Consider the following 23475-nt stretch of genomic DNA (forward strand, 5'->3'; position numbering starts at 1 on the left):
AACGAGCCGCGCCCAGCAGGCCGCGGGTCCTCCGCCCCGTCCCCTCTGGCCGCGATGGCCGCGCTCCTTCTTCTTCTTGTGCAACTGCTCGCCTGCTGCCGCCGGGGCTCAGCCGCGTCTCCTGTCCGTCTCCAGCCGTCACCCCTGCGGGTCAGCTGCCCGAGCCCTCACGGCCAAGTCTTCCAGCGGCAGGATAACGAGCACAGGGTGTCGTGCCTGTGGAACAGCACCGTGACCCTGCATTACCAGCCCGCCCCAGGAACAGGGCCGGAGGTAGTGGGGGACGAAGGGCAGCCACCATCCCCACCTTGCTGCCTCTGGTACCTGAACTCGGTCACCGTGAGGAACATCTCACGCTGGTCAGGCCAGGTGGTGCTGCAGACGGGACAAGCTCCCTCACCCGGGGCCTCCAGCCTTCTTACAGTGCAGTGTTCGTCTGCCTCCTGCGCTGCACCCGAGTGCTTTCACCACAACGTGAGCATCGAGATCTCGACGCAGGATATGCGGCTTTTCGTGCTTTGGCCGCAGACACACGTCACCCGAGTGTGGCAGCCGGTGGAGCTGGGCTGGTGTGCACGCCTCAAGAGCGCTGGCTGGCAGTACCGCTTCAGCAGCCGGGGAGGTGTGCCCTCGACCCTTCTCCTTCCCAGCAGTGAGCACCAGGACACATCACCTGCTGTCTACCCAACAGCTGAGTTGCAACAGACCTGTGCCACCTACTACAGCTACAGCTTGACTGTGTGCTACAGGCACCCTGGGATCCACGTTGCTTTGGTCAGTATTGAGCAGATGCCCCACATAAGCTTCAACCTCTCTCTCAAGGTGGAGCGTGACTTGGTGCATGTCCTCAGTATCAGCTCCAAGCTCCTTAGTGTTCCCCAGCAGCCCCTCAGCTTATCCTGGTGGCTTCAGCCCCTTAGCCTGAGTACACTTGCCTACAGACTGGTGGATACACAGGCTGTAGGAGGTTGGCTCTGCTCCTACAGCTCATTTGCGGTGTCGAGCAACTTCTGTGCCATTTCTACATCTCAGAGCTTGGATGAGATAGTGGTGGCCAGCGTTTACTTCCATGTTGATGGAAAGAAGTTTGAGGAATTGGCGGGGGAACTGCACCTGCTCAATGGTACCCTGAGCTTAACTGCTGGCAAAGAGACTCCCATCCATGTCAACCTATATCCAGGGAAGACCAACAGCAGTGCTTACATTTTCAGGTACAACCAGGGAACATTTTACACATCTAAAGACAACAACAGCACTTTTTCCACAGATGGCCCTAACACATACACTGTGTTCTACCAATACAAGGAGCTCTCCTACTTACTCACCATAGAGTTTCTGGCCTTACCGTGGTACAAGTTCAAAATATACCTTTATTTGAATCAGAAGAAGGCTTTGGTTAGGTCACTGGCAGAAAGAGACCTTGACATCCACATTTTCAGCAGTGGCCGTCTTTCTTCTCTGCAGAACTTTAGTTTTATAGTGTGGTTTATCCCTACACAGCATCCGATGTTACAGTGTGAGTGGACCTTCTATCTGCAGCTTTTTGGCACAAAGAAAGACCATGTTGTCCAGAGTAGCACGTACACGTACAACAACCACATAAAAAATGCTGTGCGTTTTGTCCGTCGTTCTGCTTTACCCTTTGATGTAGAGAAATACACGGGGTTTGTGGCAAAAGTGAATTGCACCAGCAGTGCACCTACACCGGCTCTTCTAAGTGTCAGGGTCAGCAACCATACTGCAAAAACTGTAGAAGCACCAGTGGTTTGTGAGAAAAAAGAGTGTAGGATAACCACGTGTTGGATTCAGAGACCTGATCCCAAATCCATTATCTTGTACAAGAAAAAGGCATTCGAATTTTTCCTCTTTGTCAAGTTGAACATAGACTGCCACATTGGTGTATCTATCAACTCTTTATGGCGTGTCTATCCTGCTAAGAACACAAAAACTGAGCCAGACTGGTCACATCCAGTAAACACTTCTGCAATGCTTGGTGTAAAAATGATACATTTAACTGTTCCCAGTTATACCTTAGATTACGGGTTGTATCTGTTTTATTTCACTGTTGATGTAGTCCCAATTACGACTTCAACAGTCCTCAAGGCCCATGATAGGATTTATGTTCAGATTGAGAGAGCTGATCTGTTGGCAAATATTTCAGGAGGCTCAGTCCGCACAGTGGGTTTTGCTGAGAGCTGGACTCTTGATGGTTCTGATTCCTCTGATCCTGATTCACAGGAAGGAAAACTTATATTTACTTGGTACTGCACTAAAGACTCAGCAGACTATAAAACCATGACATTCAGCCTGAAAAACAGATGCCATCCATTCCAGAAGGATTTGAGATGGATAACACCCTCAGGTCCCATTCAAACAATACCACCAGAATCCCTCCCAGGAAGCACCTTATACTACTTTCGCCTGCTGATTCGAAAGGGCAGAAGGAAGGCTTATGCTAATCAAATTGTAGAGGTGGATCCTGGCCCTCCACTCATTCTGCATATGAGATGCCTTGAAAACTGTGGTAAAAGTATAATTCCAACAGAGAGATTTTCTTTATCTGGAAGATGCACGAACTGTAAACCAGGCAATAAGCCACTATATTACTGGTCCCTTTTTTCAGACACCTCTAAAGAAATTAATTTTGATTGGGATTCCAAAACGTCAACAGGGAGGTCTGGGGCTTACTTGTCTATACATGCCCTGACTTTCATAAAGCCTGAATATCCATCCTACAAACTTCACTTAAGTGTAACTACCTGGGATGGTAGGAGCACATCCTCCGTAACACCCTTTGAAGTAAATATTCCGCCTCGGGGTGGCAGGTGTAACATCAGTCCCCGCTACGGTGTAGCCTTTTTGACAAAATTTGTTGTTAGGTGTAGCAAATTTCATGACAGCCATACACCTCTGACATATAAAGTGATACTAGCTTCCGACATACCCCAAACTACCTCAATAACTTCGGTGGCAGAAAACACATTTGGCCCAATTCTGTACTTTGGTTATGAGCCTATAACTCCACCATCTTTTCTCACAGCTGGAGAGGCCTCTCAGACTTTGAACCTTTATGTTCAAGTCCGTGATTCCATGGGGGCATTTACCCAGAGGAGTTTACGTGTCCACATGAAGAACCCACTTAAAACTCAATCCCTTTCAGCTGTGTTTCATGACCTGCTGGCTTCAGCAAGCCATTTAAGCATGTCAACATCTAATCAGCAGACTGAAGATCGTATAAGAGCTGGTTATTTGGCTTATCTTGCAGCCTCACTCTTAAACTATGTTAAAAACACACCAACTGTCCAGCTCCCTCAGACTCAGCTTCGGGAAAGTGTGGTTAATACAGCCTTGAATATTTCAGTAAGGAGCATCATGGAAATCAACCAAGTAGTGGCTGTTCTTTCTGAAGTCACAGATGCAGTTGAGAAAATGAATGTTAGGTCACAAGACCTTGCCATTGAGAAATTGACAGAAGTAACAAGAGGTCTGATGAGACAGAGGCATAGGACTCGTTTGTCTGAGGAAGTAGAAATTCAGACCAGTGGAATACTAAGATGCTTGTCCAACATCCTGAGTGCTGATCTTCTGCTTCTCAAGAATGTCAGTGCAACTGGAATGAAACATGTTTTCTCCATCATGGAAGGTATAGTAGAAGTAGTTGCCATGGGAAAAGTCCCTGAAGATATAGAAACTCTAATAGAAACAGATCATTGGAATATCACTCTGAAGAAAAAGGAAGCCTGGAAAATTACAAAATATTTGCCTGCCAAATTCACCCGCCACAATTGCTTTTATCCAATAGTGAAAGAGAAAGGAGATGGTTCACCAGTGACCCCAAATACTGTGGTTGCCACTGCCACTTTTGAATTTGATGAGAGCCCATTCCCTTGGTTAGGTTACACATCAGATATCATATCAACAGTCATGGGGTTTAAAGTGGCAGAGAGTACGCTTAATGGGGATCTAATTCCAATGACGCCTGAAAGTGTCGATGTTTTTCTTACCAGGAGAGGTGGAGTTATAGCTTTTAATTTAGTAATGGGACCCGATAAAACAGAAACTTATACAATTGGAGGATTTACTTTTGAGGTCAATAAAACTAGCACAAGCATATACTTCCAGATCATGACAGAATTAGAAGTTACTTTCAAGGTGCTGGTATTTACAGGTACCAATCTCACTCATACTCAGCCTGTGGCCTCGTTTACTGCTTTTCATGACATGCCAACAGTTGCAAGTGGAAATGGGACAACCACTGCTGACTGTAGTGTTACAGGTCCCTATATAGTCTGTCTCCCACAGTCCCTGCTGACAATCACAGTGCAGGAAAGTGGCGTAGACAGTCAGAACATCTCTATTATCTTGAAGACACACTATATCTTAAGGTACCCAAACCGGAAACTGGTGGACATACACATTTTTAATGACTGCTGCTTATATCTGGATGGGACTGAAAGTGAGTGGAACAAAGACACATGTAGGCTTGGCTCCTTGACCAACTGGCAGAAGATACATTGTGTCTGTGATTCCAAGAAGACTCGTCAGCGTCTGCCACCTCTTCCGTCAGCCAACATCAAGTTCCTGGCAGCCAAAGTAGTAGTTCTTCCCAACGCAGTAAATCTGGGGAGAAACCTGATAGCAGACATACCTAAAAACCCACTGACCCTCATAACAGTGCTCTCTATTTTTGCCATCTATTTGTTTTTGTGCTGCTGGGCTATAGGAAGAGACAGGGCTGAGAAAGAGATCAAGTACATTATTGTTCTGCCAGACAACGAGGCCTCTGATCAAGGGAGCTTTTTGGTCACTTTGTACACAGGCAGTCGCTGGAATGCTGGGACAACAGTGGAGGTCTTTCTGCAGCTCACTGGCCAGCACGGCAGGAGTAAATTCCGTTGTTTATGGCACCAGCCTTCTCCGTCTTTCCAACGGGGAAGCGTTGATTGCTTTCTGATAACTACTAAGAAAAACTTGGGAGATATTAGATCCTTCAGGGTCAGGCTCAATGATGAGGGCAAATCACCAACCTGGTTCTTAAGCAGAGCTGAAGTTGAGGACATGTCCACCAGGAAGGCCTGGTTCTTTCTGTGCAGAAAATGGATTTTCCTTGACAAGAACAATCCCTCACGAGACTGGAAATTTTCTGTCACAGATCCTGAGATACCTCTACCCAAATTGGATTATTTTCTTATAAATTTTAACAGGAGACTGACAGAATACCATCTATGGCTCTCAATTTTTGCTCCTGTCATCGCTGGGGCTTTCACCAGGTTCCAAAGGTTGTCTACATTTTTAGCAGTAATATTATTCAGCTTGCTTGTTAACATTATGTTCTTTAATGCTGACAAAGATGACAAAGCTCCAATATATCTTAGGTATTTGAGATCAATAACAGTAGGAATTGAATGTGCTTTACTTACCCTCCCCGTGGAAATGTTAATAATTGCCTTATTTAAGTATTCCCAGAAGGATCCTCCTCCTGTTGTGACTAAGATGTACCCAAGGGTAGATTCTAGGTATTGGAATAATTGCGTAATATCTGAAAAAGAAGCAAATGTAATTGACACAGATGAGCAGACGGTAAGTGTGAATTCTCCTCCTAATGATGAAAAGTCCCAGAAGTCAAGTTTCAATTTGGCAGAATCTGGCATCTTTCCTAAAGGAAGGAGACTGAGCGCTACCATCAGGCAGCTTCGCAAGATCTCAGACACTGAGCCTGTGCTGTGCTGGTGGTGTATCTGTGTGGCCTGGGGGCTGGTTCTAAGCATAACTGTGCTCTCATCCTTCTTCGTTGTGCTCTATGGTTTGTCCTATGGCTACCAGACTTCCCGAGAGTGGCTTATAGCATCTGGAACCTCCTTTCTTGAGAACTTGTTTTTCCATTCAATTCTGAAATCCTTACTTTTCTCAGCTGTGAGCACAATTCGCCCAAAATACCTTGAAGACATCAGATGGGTAACTCAGGAAAAACATGTGGAGGTTAACTCAGCTGAAGAAGCTGAGAGAGTTTCCTGAAATTTGCTGATTTCAAAGGCACCAAGTAATATGAGGCTTTGGAAGATAATGAAAGGAAACAAGCTAAGAAGGGCAAAATTTAAAGTAAATGCACTTATTTTCATCAAAGATGTTATCCATCACCTTGTCTTTTTATCACAGCTATTCAATTTTGCATCACTGAAAATGCCAACAGTTTCCACTACAGCCAGTCCTTGAGTAGAAGCTGCTTTCAAAAAACTTCTCCTACCCAAGTTTTGTGGCTAAGCATGACCTTGTCTCTCACGGCAATATCAACTCCTCTGCCCAGCTCACAGAGGTGATGCGCAGCTCCGTGCTGAGCATGGCTCTCACCTCTGGCTGAGCACATGCTGATGTAAGAATAAAAAATACCCCGAGGGCTGGAAACATCGGCGTGTCCATCCGAGGGCTTGGGGGCAGGCTGGGGACGCCTGGGTTTCTATCCCTGGGGCTGGGAACGTCTGGGTGTCCATCCCGAGGGCTGGGGACGCCTGTGTGTCCATCCCGAGGGGCTGGGAATGCGTGGGTGTCCATCCCAGGGGCTGGGAACACGCTGGGGACGCCTGGGTGTCCATCCCGAGGGCTGGGGACGCCTGGGAGTCTATCCCGGGGGCTGGGGACGGCTGGGTGTCTATCCCAGGGGCTGGGGACGGCTGGGTGTCTATCCCAGGGGCTCAAAGCCGGAGCAGGGAATGAGGAAGGGCAGGAGCGTTCACGGGCCCACAGCGCCCCCTGCCGGCCGCTCCGCGCCCCCGGCCCCTGCCAGGGAGGCCCCGGAGCCGCGGCGTCCGCGCGCGATCCCGGAAGTGGCTCGGTGGGCACCGCGTGTGGGGAACGGGAACGGGAACCAGAACGGGATCGGGGAAAGCGGAACGGGAACGGGGAAAGCGGAACGGGAACGGGGAAAGCGGAAAGGGGTAGCCCCGGGTGGAAGGTGGGCGCCGGGGGGAACTGGAGCCGGCGGGAAGCGGGAATCGAGAGCAAACAGGAGCACGAGACAGAACGTGAAATGGGGGGTTGAGGGCGGGAAAAGACACACGGGAACCGGGAATCGGGGAGCAGAGGGGAGATGAGGAGGGGGTCGAGGATCGGGAGACGGGGGCGAAAGGAGCTGGGAGCTCCGCGTGAGGGTGGAATCGGGGACCTAGGGAGAGCCTGAGGCAGCTGGGAACCGGAACGACGGCGGAGGGAACCGGGAATTCTGAGGCAAAGGGGAGCGGGGCTGAGAACCGGGATCCGGGCGGAGAACGTGAGCCAGGGGACGGAGAACCGGGAGTGGGGGAGAACAGGGAAAAGAGCGGAGGCCGGAGCCGGGGAAGCAGCTGCCGGCCGGAGACACTCACAGTTCCCGAGCTAGAGGCCACTGTCTTCCAACTCCAGGCACCTTTGAGCCTAAGAAGTGGATCTGTGTGCTAGTAATTAGTGAGGATATGTAACTATGTTCTTACAGCTGAAATGACATGCTTTATAGAAACAAAATTTAAGACCTTCATGCTTGTGGATCCCATACCAGAAATATTTTCCTCAAGACTTAACTTCCCGTGTAAGTTAAGGGCTAAAAAGCTGCTGGAATTAAAGCATTAGTGATACCTTGTGTCACTTTGTGTCTTTCCTCAGAGTCGCTAAAAAATGACAAGGTTATGTCAAGAGTCTGGTGAAGGCTCTCCTGAAAGTTTTATTCTATCCAGGTGCAGCAGCCCGAGGTTGTTAGACCAAAGAAGTTTTTGGTTGATGAGAGTTGTAGGAAAATACTTGGATTCTGCTGGTAAGGTGACTTGTAATGGAGATGTGCTCCCTGGGCTGGTTGAGATACCAAGCTTTCTAGCCTGTGCATCACCTTTGCACTTATCTGTTGATTAAATCGTTTTTACTAGCACAAAAATTGCTACAACAAAAAAAGTGTAAAAAGCTCCAAAATTCCCAATAGATAGGCAAAAACCTGGGATTCGGATTAAGAAACAAATTAGTTATCTATATGTTTGCAATGGTTTGGGCTTCTTTGTTCTTTAGTCCAGGCCTGGAAAAAGCAAGAGAAGATTGGCAAGTGTTTTTCGCTTCTTTTGTCAGAGCCTGGTGATAGCATTTTCACCTGCTCTTTCTGTTTTCTTTTTTTGCTGCCCATCTAACACCTGAACCATGCTGCCTCCTTTGAAGTCTGCTTTTAGCTACAGGCCATAGTAACTTTGCACTACGCCTTCTCCCCCAGCTGTTCATTCATTTTGTCATAATTTTCACAACATGGATGAAGTTATTACTTATTAACCATGCTTGGAGCCATGGGTATGTGCAGGAAGGAAGTGTACATTTAAATCTGGCATGAAACATCACAGTGTTTTCAAGCCTTATCTATTGAGGCCTATAGCCAGCTCTTTGAAAAACTTTGAAACACATGGGCAACATAAAATTTCTATCAAGATCCCATCAGCTCTGCTGCTTTATCAGCTCTACTCTAATCCCACACTTTCTTTTTGGACCTCAGTAAAATCTTAGTCAGACCTGTCTGTGTTTGCTGGACAGATGGAGATCTAAAGCCAAAGAAAAGTTTATTAAATATCTGTGGCATGTTGAGGATGCTGCCAGTTCTTAGTGGATTTTGAGCTGCATGAGTAAAAAGTCAGAATCGTGAAAATTTTATGTCTGCCTTCCTAGCATGTGACCCAGGAGGAGCAGTCCACTCTGGTTATATTGAATTCTAGGATTCACACCATTCATCTCTATCCATGATTACATTTGTTATATGAGAAAAATCCATTTTTCTTCTGTTTTACCTCTGATAAACAGGGAAGTAAGTCTGTCCAAAAGAACTTCTGGAAGGAAAGAGCATAAGTATAGACCCTCTGGATAACAGACTGTGTAGGGTACAGAGTATGCACAAAAGGAACGGCCTGGCACTCAGTGATAAAATAGGTCTTCAGCAATCTAAGAACACATATTTCTCAGTGTCCTACAGAGAATTACAGAAGTGGTCTTTGTGTATGTGCCTTCATACCTCTTTGATGCGTCAGGTGTTGAAAGAAGTGCAACCTCAGTACCTGCATATTTTTTAGTCAAAGTAATCGAAGTACTAGTTGGGAAACCAAGTCTTTCTGACAGAGTTGAACAGAGTAACCTGAAAACATTGCTAAAAAATTCAGGAGGTCCTGTACCTGCCTGAATTCACTTTGTTTCCTATTGCTACCTGGCTAGAAGACAGAAATTTGACATTGGTGTCTGTCAAGAAGTTTGGAAGCTGCTAACCCCTGACTAAAATACTTAATTTCCACTGTAAACTGTAACCAATGACGTGACCTTGGTGTGAAACAAGGCACCTGTTTGCAAATTCCCAGCAAGAGCCCTGAAAACTTAACTTTCTAAGGGTGGGGTGACCCTGGGATTTGCCTTATCAGATGTGCTGCTAGTGGATCTCTCTGGTGCTTTTCTGTGCTTATTGTTCACACCAGAGGGGACAACAAACTTTGAGGAGTATATCCCAGAGGAAATGAGCATGGCTGTAGAAGGTGTGCTGGGCCATGTGCATGCAGAAGTTTTAGGTATAGTAGGGACAGGCCTGTCTTTATTCCCAGGTTTTCTTGAAGCTGGCACTCTTCACCCCATACTTCTCACCCCTGTGGTAGTTTTGTTTGCTTTTCCTTCTGGATGGTTTTTCTTTACTTCATTCTGCAGTCCCCAGCTCAAGCTCAGTCCTAACACACCGCGAGACGCACTTATGCTTTATTGGAAAAAATTCCCTTTCCCAACTGTGTTAATGCTGAACATCTTCCTGGTCACAGGAGAAAGTGGGCACCAGCTCCACAGCATGGACATTGTCAGATGCAACCCCATGTCATGTGGCTGAGCCTTTACTCATGGTCCCAACTTTGCTTTATGTGGGGAGATAAATCACTGGAGCTGTATTTCTTCCTTTCAGGATTATGTCCAATGACAGTGTCTTATTTCCTGAAATACTGTGTTAGCCTCTCCTCCTATATTTCCACAAAATCTTGGTGTTCCTATTTTTGGACTCTGTTGGAAAGTATTGCACTAAGTTTAGATTGTGCTTAACCAAGCTGATACTTTCAGTGGTACATGTGTGGCCCTGCACTTAACTCTTTTTAAGGACAACTTAAAAAGTAATGGTCATCACTTATATATTAATAGAGCAACTTGCTCTTCCCCACTATGGCTATTAATGTAACAAATTTCTAATAGGGAGCTTCAGTTTGGAAGGGAGACAACATAAATTCAGGACAGAGGGTTACTATGGCTGTAGGTTAATTTTTTTTATTGCCACTGAACCAGAAGGAGATTTAATGAATCTGACCTCAGGTCTGGTTTTTCCATTTTGGCAAAGAATAACGGTTCTGTGATCCAAAACTGATGATCACTTCAGCAACACTTCAGTGTTCGGATCTCTTGTGTTGTGGATAGAAATGCAGCCTTCCTGTGAAGCTTTAAATTCTCACCTAATTTGAAGTTCTTACTAAATGCTGCCTAATTTAGGTTATGCTGCATGCCATCTCTGAGTAAGGGGCACTTGGGCTTAGTTTTTGTTGAGTGTTGGTTTCTCAGCTTTGTTAAATCATGGATCTTAGGTATAGATGCCTTTTTGAGATTCATGGTGTATTCAAAAAGCCCTTTTACCTAAGGAAGGGGTTTGATTTGCCTGTATGTGTTACTCCTCTTTCCCTACCACTGTTCAGAAAACACACTGGCTTTCATGTCTGTGACGACCTAGACTGTTTATCCTGCTGCTGCCATGGGGAATCCATGGAAGCTGTTCAGGAGTGGGGCTTGGGGCCTGCTCTGTGACCCATTGACTAGAGGGAAGCCTGCAGGAATCTCTGTTCCTTCCAAGCAGAGAAAACATAGCAATGCCAGCACTACCCCCCAGCCTGGTAGAAATGGTGCTGTAAACCAAGGTTTAATTCAATCAAGTGATCTTTGTGAGAGTGAGTAAGGATGAAAGTTCTGAATGGTCAGGCTTGCTGATATTACAGCCTGGGCTAATTTGTGCTGAACCCAAGGTAAGTCACATCAAAAGAAGAGCAGGGAGGCAGCCACAGATCTAAACATGTCTTCAGGGCTGTAGCATGAAGGAACGGGAGGAAGAAAGTTGTTCACCTAGGGATTAGCTAGCAAGTAAAAAGGTTCTGCTGTTATATCTATTACCTGATCAATTAGGCAGCAGATTGTTTTTCTGAAGAAGGCAAGTGCATTGCTGGTGCTCAAGCACATTTAAATATCTGTCATATCAAACACTGGGACATGCCAGAGTATGAACTCCTGCCCTTCTACTAGAGAGCACTCTTACCTGGAGAAAAACAAGCTGTAAATATTTTAATAGATTATTGTCATCAACAGTGGATACTGCAGGAAATTCCTGGCAGGTAAAAGAAAAAAGGATTTTGTAGGAGGGGATTAAGGGTGTGTCAATGTTGGTTTTATCTGACAGCCCTTTAAATCAAAGTCTGCATCTGTTTATAGGCACTTTGTTTCTTGTATGGTTTCTCTAGTTTATCAGTGACTCAGAAATACAGGAATCTCCTGTGGAGTATTAAGAGGGACTTAACCTATGCATTGTAAATACTTGTGCTAATGAGGTTTGAAGCAAAGAAAATCAGATTACTAATCTGTGCTACTACTTTGCCACTGACCCTGACAATTTAAGGGTGATTTATGATTTCTGGCATGCCTGCCAGGCCTCTTAGCAGAGTGCTCCGAGCAGAATTGCCCTGAAGTCTTTAGGAGTCTCCAGAGAACTGGACTAAGAGCCATTTCCCCGTGTCTATATCAGGTATCAGCTGCAGACAGCATGGAGAAACACTCTTTCAGCACTACTTAGCCCATGCCTTCCTTTTACTGCATTTATTTCCTTACTATGGCACTGAAATCTGTGTGCTTCACCTTTTGCCAGGACATATGAGCCAAACTCACACGCGCCCTGCAGCACTCTAGACTTGACCTGGCAGGTTTCTGTGGAGCATGTTAGTTCAGTGGTTACCCAAGCATGTGGCTAACTGTGTTCTTTGCAGAAGAGCTGGGCATGTGCATCAAGTAAGGATTGTGCTCAAGTACCTTGTGGCTTCCAGTCAGAGTGGAAAATGCTTGGGCAGAATTCAGTTCTAGACAAGCTGTTGTCAGAGACCTGCTCAGCATGTGTCAGCCAGACAGCCTTGTGACCTTACTGGGACATGGTGCTGCTTCAGGACATACCAAGGTAAAAACAAAACAGTGGTAGCACCTGGTGATAATTTGGGCTGCTCGTGGTGACAAATTTGCATGTCATTATTAAGAAGGGATTAGTGCCCTAGACTTTCTCCTCAAGAGGTCTTCTATCCTGCTGCTGGTTTGTTAGAGAGAAATGAGTTCTCACTCAGCTTCATGTGTCTGGAGGGGAGACAGACACCTATCACACTGTCACATCCTGCTAAGATGGTGTATAGTGCCAAATCAGTGAGCTGACCAATGTGATAAAGCAATGTCTGGCTCAACTGGGTTTATGACATAAAGACATGGTTATTCAAAGCAAATGAACTATTTAGAAGTGACTCTAAAGTGCATCTCTGGACTTGTCTGCTTGGTGGTTTAGACTAAAGGTGTGAAGCACATGCATAAACTTGCCATTAAATACCTCTCTTCAGAAGGAAATGGCTTTACTTTGTTGTATAGCAAACTTTACTTCTGAGTGGGAGCATTTACTCTGAAATCTGTGCATTCATTGACCTCACACCTTCAGTTGGGGACTTTAACTTTCCCAAGTGCTAATGTATAGACAAACTCTTGGGACAAATGATGTTCCCAGTGAAATAAAACTTGGTACAGCTGCTACCAGTGACTTGTAAGCTGGGAGTAAGATGGAAAGCATCATAAATTATCTGTGCCTTGCAGGCAGGATCATATGCTTTTCAACTGGCATAGCCAAAAATGTGTTTGGACATAGATATCATTCCTTCCCAATGGTAGGCATTGAACAGATTCTGTTCTACATGCCAATGGTCTGCAGGAGAGCAGGTGTTTCTATATCTAACGTACTTCAGCTCTGAACCCAGGACTGTTATTTTAACTTGGGATCAGGACATCTTCATTCCAAAGTCTATGACCCTCACTGCCATAAATACTTCTTTTTTGTTGTTGTGGTTCTTGGTGTTTTGCACTATTTTAAAGAAAATGTCACCATTATATCTTCTCTGTTTGATTCAAGTGACTTTCCATACTCTTCTTCTTTGGGGTTAATGATTTCTCCTTTTTAAGGAAGACTGATTATAAAAAATTGCATACAAGTTTGAATCTGAATCTCATTCAGTCAACTGGTATGTTGGTTTTACTGCTGGGTACCTGCAGAAAAAGTGAAGTTAAGTATGTTAGGGGGACCTAGCTAGTATTCCTAAAATGCAGGGTTCAAAAAGTAGACTTCTTAGTGAGTTAGTGCATAGCTTGAAGAATCTGAATCACAATATACAGGGAGAAATGGGTAGCATGTACATGCCATACAACTGACAAATGTGAAAGCACTTGAGTTAATTAAATGCTCTCAATCATCCCTGTGAGGTAGGGAAAACACATAATATCCAAGGGTCCTCTCATTTGTGAAAAAATATTGTTTTCTAAGGTGTTCTCAAGGTGAATTTATTTATTGATCTGGTGCCCAGCCCATTTGTGATACATCTGAAGAACTCTGTGTTACTGAAATGCCAGGAATGACTAGGAAAGGCTGGCGGTAAAGGAGTGATGAGGTAAGGGAAATAATTTCCAAAATTGAGTTTCAGGGTTTAACAGGCTAGGACTTTCTGAACTTGATGTCTGTCATGAAGCCTCTGTAGCCTCTGAGGATCTCCCTGGAACATTAGATGACAAGTAGTCCCAGCTCTGCTTCACCTTGCCCCTAGTTCACCTTGTCAGCAGATGTCTCTGAGGATTCAGTTTCACTCTGTCGGGCAAGCAGAAATAGCAGCTTACTGTCACCAAAAGAGGGATGTGCAGGTCCCTCATCCCAGTCGTGCCTTTCTGCTGGTGCTGCAGTTCTGCCTCTTACCTTGTGCTGCTGTTAGCACCTGTTGGATTCCTCTGCAAGCCAATCTAGTTTCTTAAAAGCAATAAGGAAAAAATATCGGAAGAAAAAAATTTAAAAGTATTTTTTGTTACTGCATTAGTAACTGGTGTAATTTAGTAAGACTGAAACCATGGACCAAGGTGTTGAGTGTTGGATACCAGCTGCCCATTCTCTGTGTTTTGGGATGTTTTACATCACCTCTGATGCCAGCCTGTAGGCTGCATGGCCACCAGCTGGGCACTCAGGTTGGAGTGTGTTAGGTGCTTCTGAATGTGTTTCTGGAACACATCTTTTGGTTTATTTTTTCTGAAACCCTCTGGTCTGTGTGCTGTGAGACTCCTCTGTGGTGCAAACCTGTGGGGTAAGGAGGGACAGCCAGGTGATTTTTCCCCAAAGAAAACCTCTGAGCTGGAGCATAAATAGGGGCATGGCCTTAGTGAACTGATGCATAAATAGGGAAGTGGCCTGAGTGAAATGAATGAGCTCTGCAGGGAAAGTCTCTGGCTCAGAGCTGAAAGAGTGGGAATGCCCTGCTGTCCTTTGGCAGTCTGTGGTCAGTTGAGAACACATGGTAAAGGGTGATTCCATTGGCCTCATTTCCATAGAAAGCCAGATGGGAAAAGGGAGCCAGGGGTAAGCTTCCAAAACTCTATTCCAAGCTGAACCAGAAGCAAAGATTAAGACAGAGTCTTTTCATTGCAGCACTCACCTTCCTGGTACCTGCCTCCTGAGTGGGGTTCCAAACCCTTTCATGGCTCCAGTTTGAGGGAGGAGATTGGCATTGCAGAACTGGATTGGAATTCTGCACAGCAGCAGAGAGGGAACAGTGTCCTGGGAAGCACTTAGGGAGTATAGACCTTAGCTGAGCAAAGGGTATTCAAGCCCACAGACATGTGCTTTGTCACCTGAGTTCTTTCATGGATGAAATTAATAGGTGAACTTTATAGTTAGGCTCCCAGTCTGCAATTTATAGACCTAAGGAATTAGAAAATTTAACTGGGATGTGGGAAACCAGCTTGATGGGGGGGTAAATATTTTCTAATCAAGGTTTGCAATTGTCAGTTTTCCGTTGGGTTTTAATTTTCAAAGCCAGATGTCTTTAATCTTCTTGCAGATATGTTCCCAGCATTGTGTTTTGAAGCTACAAGATTTTTTTTGTGTGTGTTTTTCTTGCAGGTAGCTTAAAAACGGGTGCTCCCAAAGAAGTTCAGACACTAGGAGAATTCAAATGTGAGCTGTGTAAGTTATCAGCCCCATATACATACTATGGGTGGACGCTACCAAACTCAATACTCAGTTGTGTAAGTGGCCTCTGAGATCACAGACTTCATTTCTGCTATGAGCATTATAATCCTGGCAGTGTGCACTGCATGAGCCAAATAATGTGCTCTATTGACCCTGAACATGACCCTTGGTACTTAAAGTGATGTCGTTTTTTTCCAAGCAGAAGGAGTGTTAACAACTGTCAGCATTGGCAGGAAAGACAACAATCAATTTTTGTGCCCTGCTTCAATACCATGCAAAGATTTGCATTTAACCTATTTCCTAGCCCCATTGACAACTCTACTATACCAATATTTTCTTGCTAGAATACTGCTGACTGCCAGCCTGGTGTTTCTGGGAATATCCCTTCCCCCAATGCAGCCTCCCTCAGCTGAGCAATACATACACATAGTATGAATGAAGTATCTATAGCAAAAACGCTTCTTAAGAGCTATTTGGCATGATGTGGAGTTTTGAATAGCAGTGCTTTGTTATGTAGATTGGACAATCCTTGTCAGACCATGTGACATCAGGGTGTGTGGATGTTCACTATATATTTATATTTTCAGGGACCAAAGCCTTTTCTCCCCCTGCTAAGCAGGGATAGTTTGACCAGAAATTATTCAGTTACAGCCATGTCTGCAGGCATTAAACTCCCCATAAAATAAAACACTTTGCTTTAAATGCATGAGTAACTTGGTGGAGGCCATCATGGTCAACAAATCCATCAGGCAGACATGGTCAGGAGCCCTCTGGAGCTGGAAGTCAGGCATGCACTCAGCATTTCACCCCAATAAGACTGGTCTGTTTCCTAAAGAATGGAAACAGCTGTGATCACCAACTGTTGGGGCTGTTGTCCTTGGGCAGCTGTCTCTTTATTATTCCACACCCCACAGTGCTACTGGTTTTCCCCATTCCACTTAGCAGAGCAATGGCTCACCTTTGATCAGGTCCATTCCTGAAGAGTCTGAATGTGAATCTTAATTTAGGCTATCCAAGCTCTAGATTATCCAAGCTCATTGTTAACATTCCAGCTCTATTTGGATTGCTCAGGTGCCAAAAGCAAAAGAATAATGTTGAAGCACCACACTTCTATAGATGCTTTTAAGAAACAGCTTCACACCCCATCTTTCTTGGCTTGCTCACACATCCAGAGTGCAGTGCTGCAGGAATCTGCTGGACCGAGGGCCTTGTCCAATGGCTCTGCATTGATGAGAGCTAGGAATCCTACAAGGGGAGCTTTGCAAACACAATCCTGTCTTTGTATCCCAGGCACTTGTTGACAGGCTGATCTGCCATGGTAAGGTACCTGATCTTTCCTAATAGTGGAAGGCTCTGGCCATATAATTTTCTATTTGAGTAGACAGAAAAAGGAGAGAGGAGCACAGTGCTGGACACACTCCCACACACTTGTGTGTGTACAGAGGCAAGGAGAAGGCAGTACGAGTTGTCAGAATACCTTTTATCCATATTACTACCATAACCAAGTTTGACTTAAGCCCAGGAGTAAGTCAGGTGCCCTTGCTGGGTGCGCAGTGCAGACAGACACTCAACTGGCTTTTGTATTATTTTGCCAGGAGCTTCCAGAAAAAATAAAGCTTTAGATTTTCCAAAGCAGGTTGCCAAATTATTAATAAATGCACTCCCTCAACACCCTGGAGCAAGCAGTACAGTCTGTGACATAAAGTAAGTACACTGGAGTTAACTGCAAGTCTCTCTGCTAGTAGCTCCCGCTTTCAGGAGTTGGGGACTTCAGCTTTACAGCAGTGACAAAACCAGGAGCAGTAAAACCTTTTTTATTTTATATTCACATGCATGCAGCTTCAGAAGAGAATTTCCGATTTAAAGCTGTGCAATTGAAATGGTGACTTGACAAGTACTGAAGTTGGCTATTGCTAAGGAGTGCCTGTCATAAAAAATAGAAGATAATTACTTTAGGTAGAGGACTGAGAAAAACTTAATAAGCTGGCATTGAGAGGCTCACCAGTTGCTCTGCTTTTGGAAGAGAGATAGAAAGTGCAATATAGGACTGAAGGCAGCTGCAGAGCTGAAGGATTTGAAGAGAAAAGGAGCTGTAGAGCTGCTACATTGCCTTATGTACAACAGCAGGATGAGCAAATCAAGTACAAAAGGCTGATAACTTTCCAGCCTCTACAATTTCTTCCTCTCAACTGTCCCCTACCATGAAGTATAAGCATAAAAGCCTGAAATTATTCTTTTGCAGGCTTTTGGAAAAAGTCTATGTCATGAAGGATCCTATGACTCCTGACAAAGACAAGTTCCTCATCTTTGGGTCTCATTGCAGTTTGTGTAGCAGAGAAGTGTGTGTTGGTACAGTACCAGCTAAACCAGCTGCTTCAATCATTTCTCTTCATTCCGGTCCTGGTGACCTGTCAGATAAAGATCAAGCAGCAAAATCCCAAACAATCCATTTTCAAGACAAACCATTCCTCCTTGTCCTACAACTACATGTATGTTAATTGTACATAATTGTATGTTCATGTGGATTCTGCCAGATGAAGCTCTCAGTATTAAATTGAAATAATCAGCAACTGTGAGTGTTCTATTTACAGATGAACACAGTCCAGCCTCTCAAGCACAAGGAGTTCTCTTTTTTACTTCCTTAGCACTAGGAAATGCAAAGGCAATATAGATCACACACAGTAGGTTTTTGGTTTTTTTTCTGTAAAGGGAATATAAATGTCCACAGATTGTTCAGTTTGCACTCACAGCACAGGGCTGTCATTCTGTTTGCAAAAGTTAATGTCTAAAGTGAGCAGGGAAGAGAGTTGTACCATGCCATGCTTACTCTCTGAAGAAGAATGAATGTAGGCAGCAGCTGGAAGGCAACCTCAAACTGTGAAATCTGAGTGCAGTCCAGAAAGGTGGTGTAAAATTACTTGTCTTAATTCCTTCTTCTCAGGACAGAACTGGCCCTTTTGTTTGCTGTGAGTCTCAAATTTTGGGAGTTGGGCAGACACAGCCAGAAGGATTCCGACACACTTGGCCCAGTGTAATTGCTATTTTGACTTGTGGGTGATCAGCACTAAGAATGGGCTAAGAGGAGCATGCAATAACACCTTTCTCCTGATTGGATTTATTTCCTTTTTCAAGAAATTTCTTACTGAGGTTTGTCAGGGATCCAATTTCAGGAAAAAAAGATTTGTTTAATAATTGAATGGTGCAGCTTCCTCCAGGAGGAGCCCCCAACGATGGAACCCCTGGGCTTTTATACCCCTGCAGTCTGTGAACCCGTTCCCATTGGAATTTCAGGTCTCAGGTCTTCCTGCTGTTCACTGGCTCCTGCAGAGTTTTGGGTGACTGGTTCTCTCCCAGACTGTGATGCAGGGCCCTGAGCCCTTTTTTAGGAAAAGCATCCATGCCCCTTCCTGGCTTGTTGCTAGGGACTTCAGTTGTTTCCTACCCTTCATGGCACAATGTGCAGCTGGCATGGGAGCTTGCACACTCAGCTACCTGCACTGGGAGTATTCCTCAACATCCTATCTCTGAAATCTCTTCTGACATTTAAATGACTGAAAATCACCAAAAGTGATTGCAGCTCAGAGGGTTTGGTTTGTTGTTGGGTTTTGTTTTGTTTTCTGTTTGTTTGTTTGTTTGTTTGTTTTTTCTATTCTGAAGCTACAGGGGGGAGTTGTAGGCTCTGGTTAGGTGAAGTGTCAGCACTCTCTCTTTGTGGCTGTGGTGTCTGGGCTCAAGTTTCCAGAGCCAGGTTGCTCAGGGCAGTTGTGTGGAGGCAAAGCTCACATGAGCAGGATCTTCCCTGCTGTCCCTGCGGTGGCAGGGGCTGACTCTCTCCCACACAGAGCCCAGCCAGGAGCCAAGTGCAGCTACTCAGAGGGTTTGGGCTTAGGGGCTTGATTCCTGCCCTGGCATGCCAGGTTTATCCTTCCTTTTTAACATCAGAGGATTGGCAACACAATTAATAGAAGATACTTGTGGTGAGCTAATGGAAGCCTCTAATATTTTTTAAAGTTCTGCTTATTTTGCCTGTTGTGGAAATTTGTCAGTCATTTACTGCTTGTTATCTGAGTTTTCAAGATTCCCCTGATGGTATCACTCAAAGTAAAACATTGATTGTAAATAATTGAGAATAAATTTCTTACCAAACTGGCCAGGCCAGATAGTGAATCACACATATGACTATGGTTTCAAAATGAATTTAGCAATACTGCTTAGGTAACATTGAAAGAGATCTGCAGAAATGATAATTAGTGCTTTAAACTCCCACACTACAAAGTAAGTAAACACATATTATTCCTCTTCATATAGGGAAAATAATAAGTAAAGTAAAAACTTATCCAAGGTGATAGAGAGAGAAAGTTAGGATAATATCTCTGTATTGGTTGTGGTTCCTGCTTGTGCTTGACCCAAGTATATCAGTTCACTCCTGAGCTAAGTGTTAAAACATAGGAACTGAAGGTGAAGGAGATCATACTTTCTTGGGCCTCTTTGGCAAAGAAGCTGGACCAATTGGAAAGGTTTTAGTGACAGGTTGCTTTGAATATTGTGGTAATTCAGAATATTAGGCTAACGTGTGGCAAAATTAAGACTTTTCTGACCTTGGATTTGGCAAAAGGATTTTAGCTAGCTTTTGTACCTAAGGAGATTTGAGCGACAGATCAGATTCTAGGCGTTTCATGAGACAACCCATGCTAGCTGAAGTGTATTTCCTTACAGTTGCTGTGCCAATGGAAGTCATGACTTAGCAGCTGTTCTGTGTAGTGCTCATAAACTTAAATACCTCCAAATATCCTCTGAAGTTTCACTCAGTTAATTTACTTCAATAATTTTGTAGCCTATATCACCCTGCTCAAGTCTTTTATCAGAGTGCCTTGGTAAATTCCAATCCAGTTGGGAATAATTCCAGTGATTAAATGTAATGTCTTAAACCATGTCAAAACCACACAAAAAGGAAAATAATAGAAATGCTTCTAAAAGTACTTGGGTAGGTTGAGTGTCCTTCTTCCTTTCAGAAAAGGAAAGAGGAAATTATATAATCTGACCATATCAATAATTTAAAAGAGTTACTTCTGTTCTATTGCACCACTTCCTAAAGACATGGAAAAAAGGTGGCTTTTGGAGAAGAAAAGAGGAAAGGGAGGAAGTTTCAACCCTTATTGCTCACCTCAGCAGAAGGTGACTGAGCACTGACCTTGGACATGATTGTAGGTATTAAGTGATAAATGTAATACCACATCTGCTTCCCACTCAACTTCCAGTCATTTGGGGTCAGTCCTGGGTATGGATGAGCAGAGCCTTTCCTTTACGTACTGTGGTAAAGATACCATCCCTATATATATATGTATATGTGTATATATATCTTTCAGACGTGATTCATGTCAAAACAGAAATAAACTATGGCAGCCTGCTTTGGCAGTTCAGTTTTGCCTGAATTGGACTACTCAGTTTGAAATTGAAATGCCTCCTCAACCCCCCCCCCCCCACCTTGGCAATGGAAGGGAGAAAACACATTAAAGAATCATCTGATTAAACACAGAACTGCATCAGGATAAGAGTTTAAAAGAAGGGCTCAACTCTACGTAGTAAGTTTAATTCAAAGGGCATTGAAAGAAGAGTTAGGCTGAAAATCCCAGCACTGAGAGAGCAGGACTATGAGTACATGCTCAGGGGTGCAGTGGTTCATAATCCTGATTTCCCCGGCTCCTGTTGGCCAAAATCTGCACTAGTTGGCAACTCATTTCAGTCAAAAGAATGTAAGTTGAGCACCTGTGTTACCTGTGAGGAGCTGTGTCTTGACATCGGGGATCCCACTGAGGAACAGGGAGGGGATCCTCCCCTCCTCTGCCATGACCCAGGGGCCACCTCCGGGAGCCCTGAGCCTCGGAGCTGGGGGGCTGTGTGCCCTTTGGCAAAGCAAGCAACAATAGCCAGGCCAGCTAGAACTCTAATCTCCCCTTTTGGACTGGAAGCTTAACATATTAAGGATACCAAGAGACAAAACACAGTAGGCTCTGGAGATTGTGCAACTGAAATCCACTTTCAGGGCTTTTCAAAGGCTAAGGCCTCACACTCATTCCTGAACATGAAGGGGCCTGGCAATCAATGAAGAAAAGGACAATAGATGAAGGGAAGTTGTTCCTCGAGCTTCCAAGTCACATGGAAGCAGGCTGATGATGATTTTGATATAATTATCAGTTGAATCTGCTGCTAAAGCCCTGATAGTGACATAAGAAACAAAAGCAAGGAGAGGAACACAGGAACAGCCAAGCCTAGCTCCCAGAGAAAGGCCAGCTGCAAATGACCATGGCAAGGGGAAAACTTTGCTATTTAGGTAAGACCCAGGGAATCCATTTCTCCCCAAAAGGTGTCCAATTCTATCTAAACTGATGTCTTTATTCATTCTTAAATCCCCAAGATTAATCTATCAGCAACACCAATTCCAGCTTACCCATGAAATCCTATTTGGAATTTGGTGATCAGCACATTAAGAGAACTAGGGATTTCAATTCTAACCACAGAGCAAAGGAATAATACATTAATTAGTTTCTCTTCCAGTTGTTCAAACTCTACATTGCAAATGCATTAAAACATTCCATCAGTTTTGCTTCTTTCTATTCAATTACTGACATCGGGTTACAGGTCCTGAGGAAAATATAAATATTGGGTCTGTACAAGCTATGAACAAAACAGGGATAGCAAAAATACCTTCTTCATGCACAGCAGCTTTTATACTTTGTTATCAAGAGTTCAGAGGAGAGACATTAGCTCAAGCTTTAGCACTAGCTGTGGTTTTAGGTTTTAACCAGTGAATGCATTTATTGAGGGTAAGGGATGAAATCTCATTTGAATTGTCTCAGATGAATGGAGTTCATTTAACTACTCCAGTTATTGGAAACCTCTGTGATAGTGATATAATAGTGATACTTTTTAGTACTGTCCTACTACAGTACAAGTGCATGGATTAATGGAAGTAAGAATAGGTTTTTTGGGAGTTATGGAAAAGATGGTCTGCTGTGAGAGCCCCCAGTACTGGGCACTTACATTGGCCTTTAGGCCATTTTTATGGAGACTGGTGAGGAAGAGTGTGCTGAGGCTCCAAGTCTCACACACCATTGCAGGAATTTGGAAGACCCTCCCAGGACGTAGAAATCCTCATCAGCCAAGACTTTGCTGTTTCAGTAAAACCCATAAAATCTCTTACACCTTTGTTCACTCTCCAAGTATAATCCATCAGCAACACCAGCTGCTGCTTACCCATGAAATCCTATTTGGAATTCAGTGAGCAGGCCAGGGAACCCATGCATGGTGCTGGAAGGAGGAGGCAGCTGGAGGAGGGGTGTTGCTATTGCCTGGAGCAGGGAGTTGGGTTTAATAGAAGCAGTGGGACGGTTGATTTGGAGCGTTTTATTTTTCACCCAGTTGACTCTAAGCAGATATTAGAATTATTGAGTAGGAAAAAGTTAAATTGATTGAATATTTCAGCCTAGAAGAAGAAGAATTAATTTTAGAAGAATTCTAAATATAAATGTAGTTTAATGAGACTGGAATGTAAATATTTCCATTGTGTATCCTGCTAGTAATGTTATTTTCTTTACAGGACTGTAATCTGCTCTACTCCAAAAGTTTCTGCCTTCCCTGTGTGAAGGAAAATCTAAATGGGTTTCCTTTGGAAACAGAAGAAGACACGGATAAAAGGAATCCCCAGCAGAAATCCTGAAAAAAAATGGATACAAAGCATAAATCTGGAAGGCCCAAGAGCGACAGTTCTTTGGCTGGGGTTTCTCCTCTCTCTGCTTGGAGACTATCATGTTGCTCCTTTTAAAGAAGTGACCTTCATCAGCTCACTGGGGAGAGCAGCACATTGCCTTGCCCTTGGCTTGGGTTCAGACATCCCCGTGCAGCCCCAGCCGTGCCAGGGAGCGGCTCTGAGGTGCTGAGGAGCCAGAAAAAAGGCAGACGAGACTGCTGTCACCCTGTGAAATGCCTGCAGTAAGAAATCAAACAGCACAGAGCATAGGAACCACATCCAGATTTTCACATTTGCTATTGTAGTGCTTTGTGGTGTTCTTGACACTCCTGCACTGTTATGAAATCCCGAACCAGATTGATCTGGTTTAATTCAATATATACCCAAGAAAGTCAGTGTATACCAACTGTTAATCTGGCAGTGCTGTCCTGGTAAGATT

General features: G+C 44.3%; 2 protein-coding genes across 2 annotated transcripts; both read left to right on the forward strand.

Annotated features, from left to right (window-relative positions):
- The first annotated feature begins 47 nt into the window (after positions 1-47).
- Positions 48-6119, forward strand: PKDREJ (polycystin family receptor for egg jelly). Its single transcript, XM_079304992.1, has one exon. It carries the CDS (start codon positions 55-57, stop codon positions 6013-6015), a length of 5961 nt encoding a protein of 1986 aa, XP_079161118.1. The 5' UTR covers positions 48-54; the 3' UTR covers positions 6016-6119.
- Positions 6120-17475: 11356 nt separating this feature from the next.
- Positions 17476-23359, forward strand: CDPF1 (cysteine rich DPF motif domain containing 1). Its single transcript, XM_079305061.1, has 2 exons — positions 17476-17643; positions 22887-23359. The coding sequence occupies exons 1-2, from the start codon at positions 17491-17493 to the stop codon at positions 23004-23006; spliced, it is 273 nt and encodes a 90-aa protein (XP_079161187.1). The 5' UTR covers positions 17476-17490; the 3' UTR covers positions 23007-23359.
- The last annotated feature ends 116 nt before the right edge of the window (positions 23360-23475 follow it).

Source organism: Erithacus rubecula, assembly GCF_903797595.1.
Source record: "Erithacus rubecula genome assembly, chromosome: 4".
Classification (NCBI taxonomy): Eukaryota; Metazoa; Chordata; class Aves; order Passeriformes; family Muscicapidae; genus Erithacus; species Erithacus rubecula.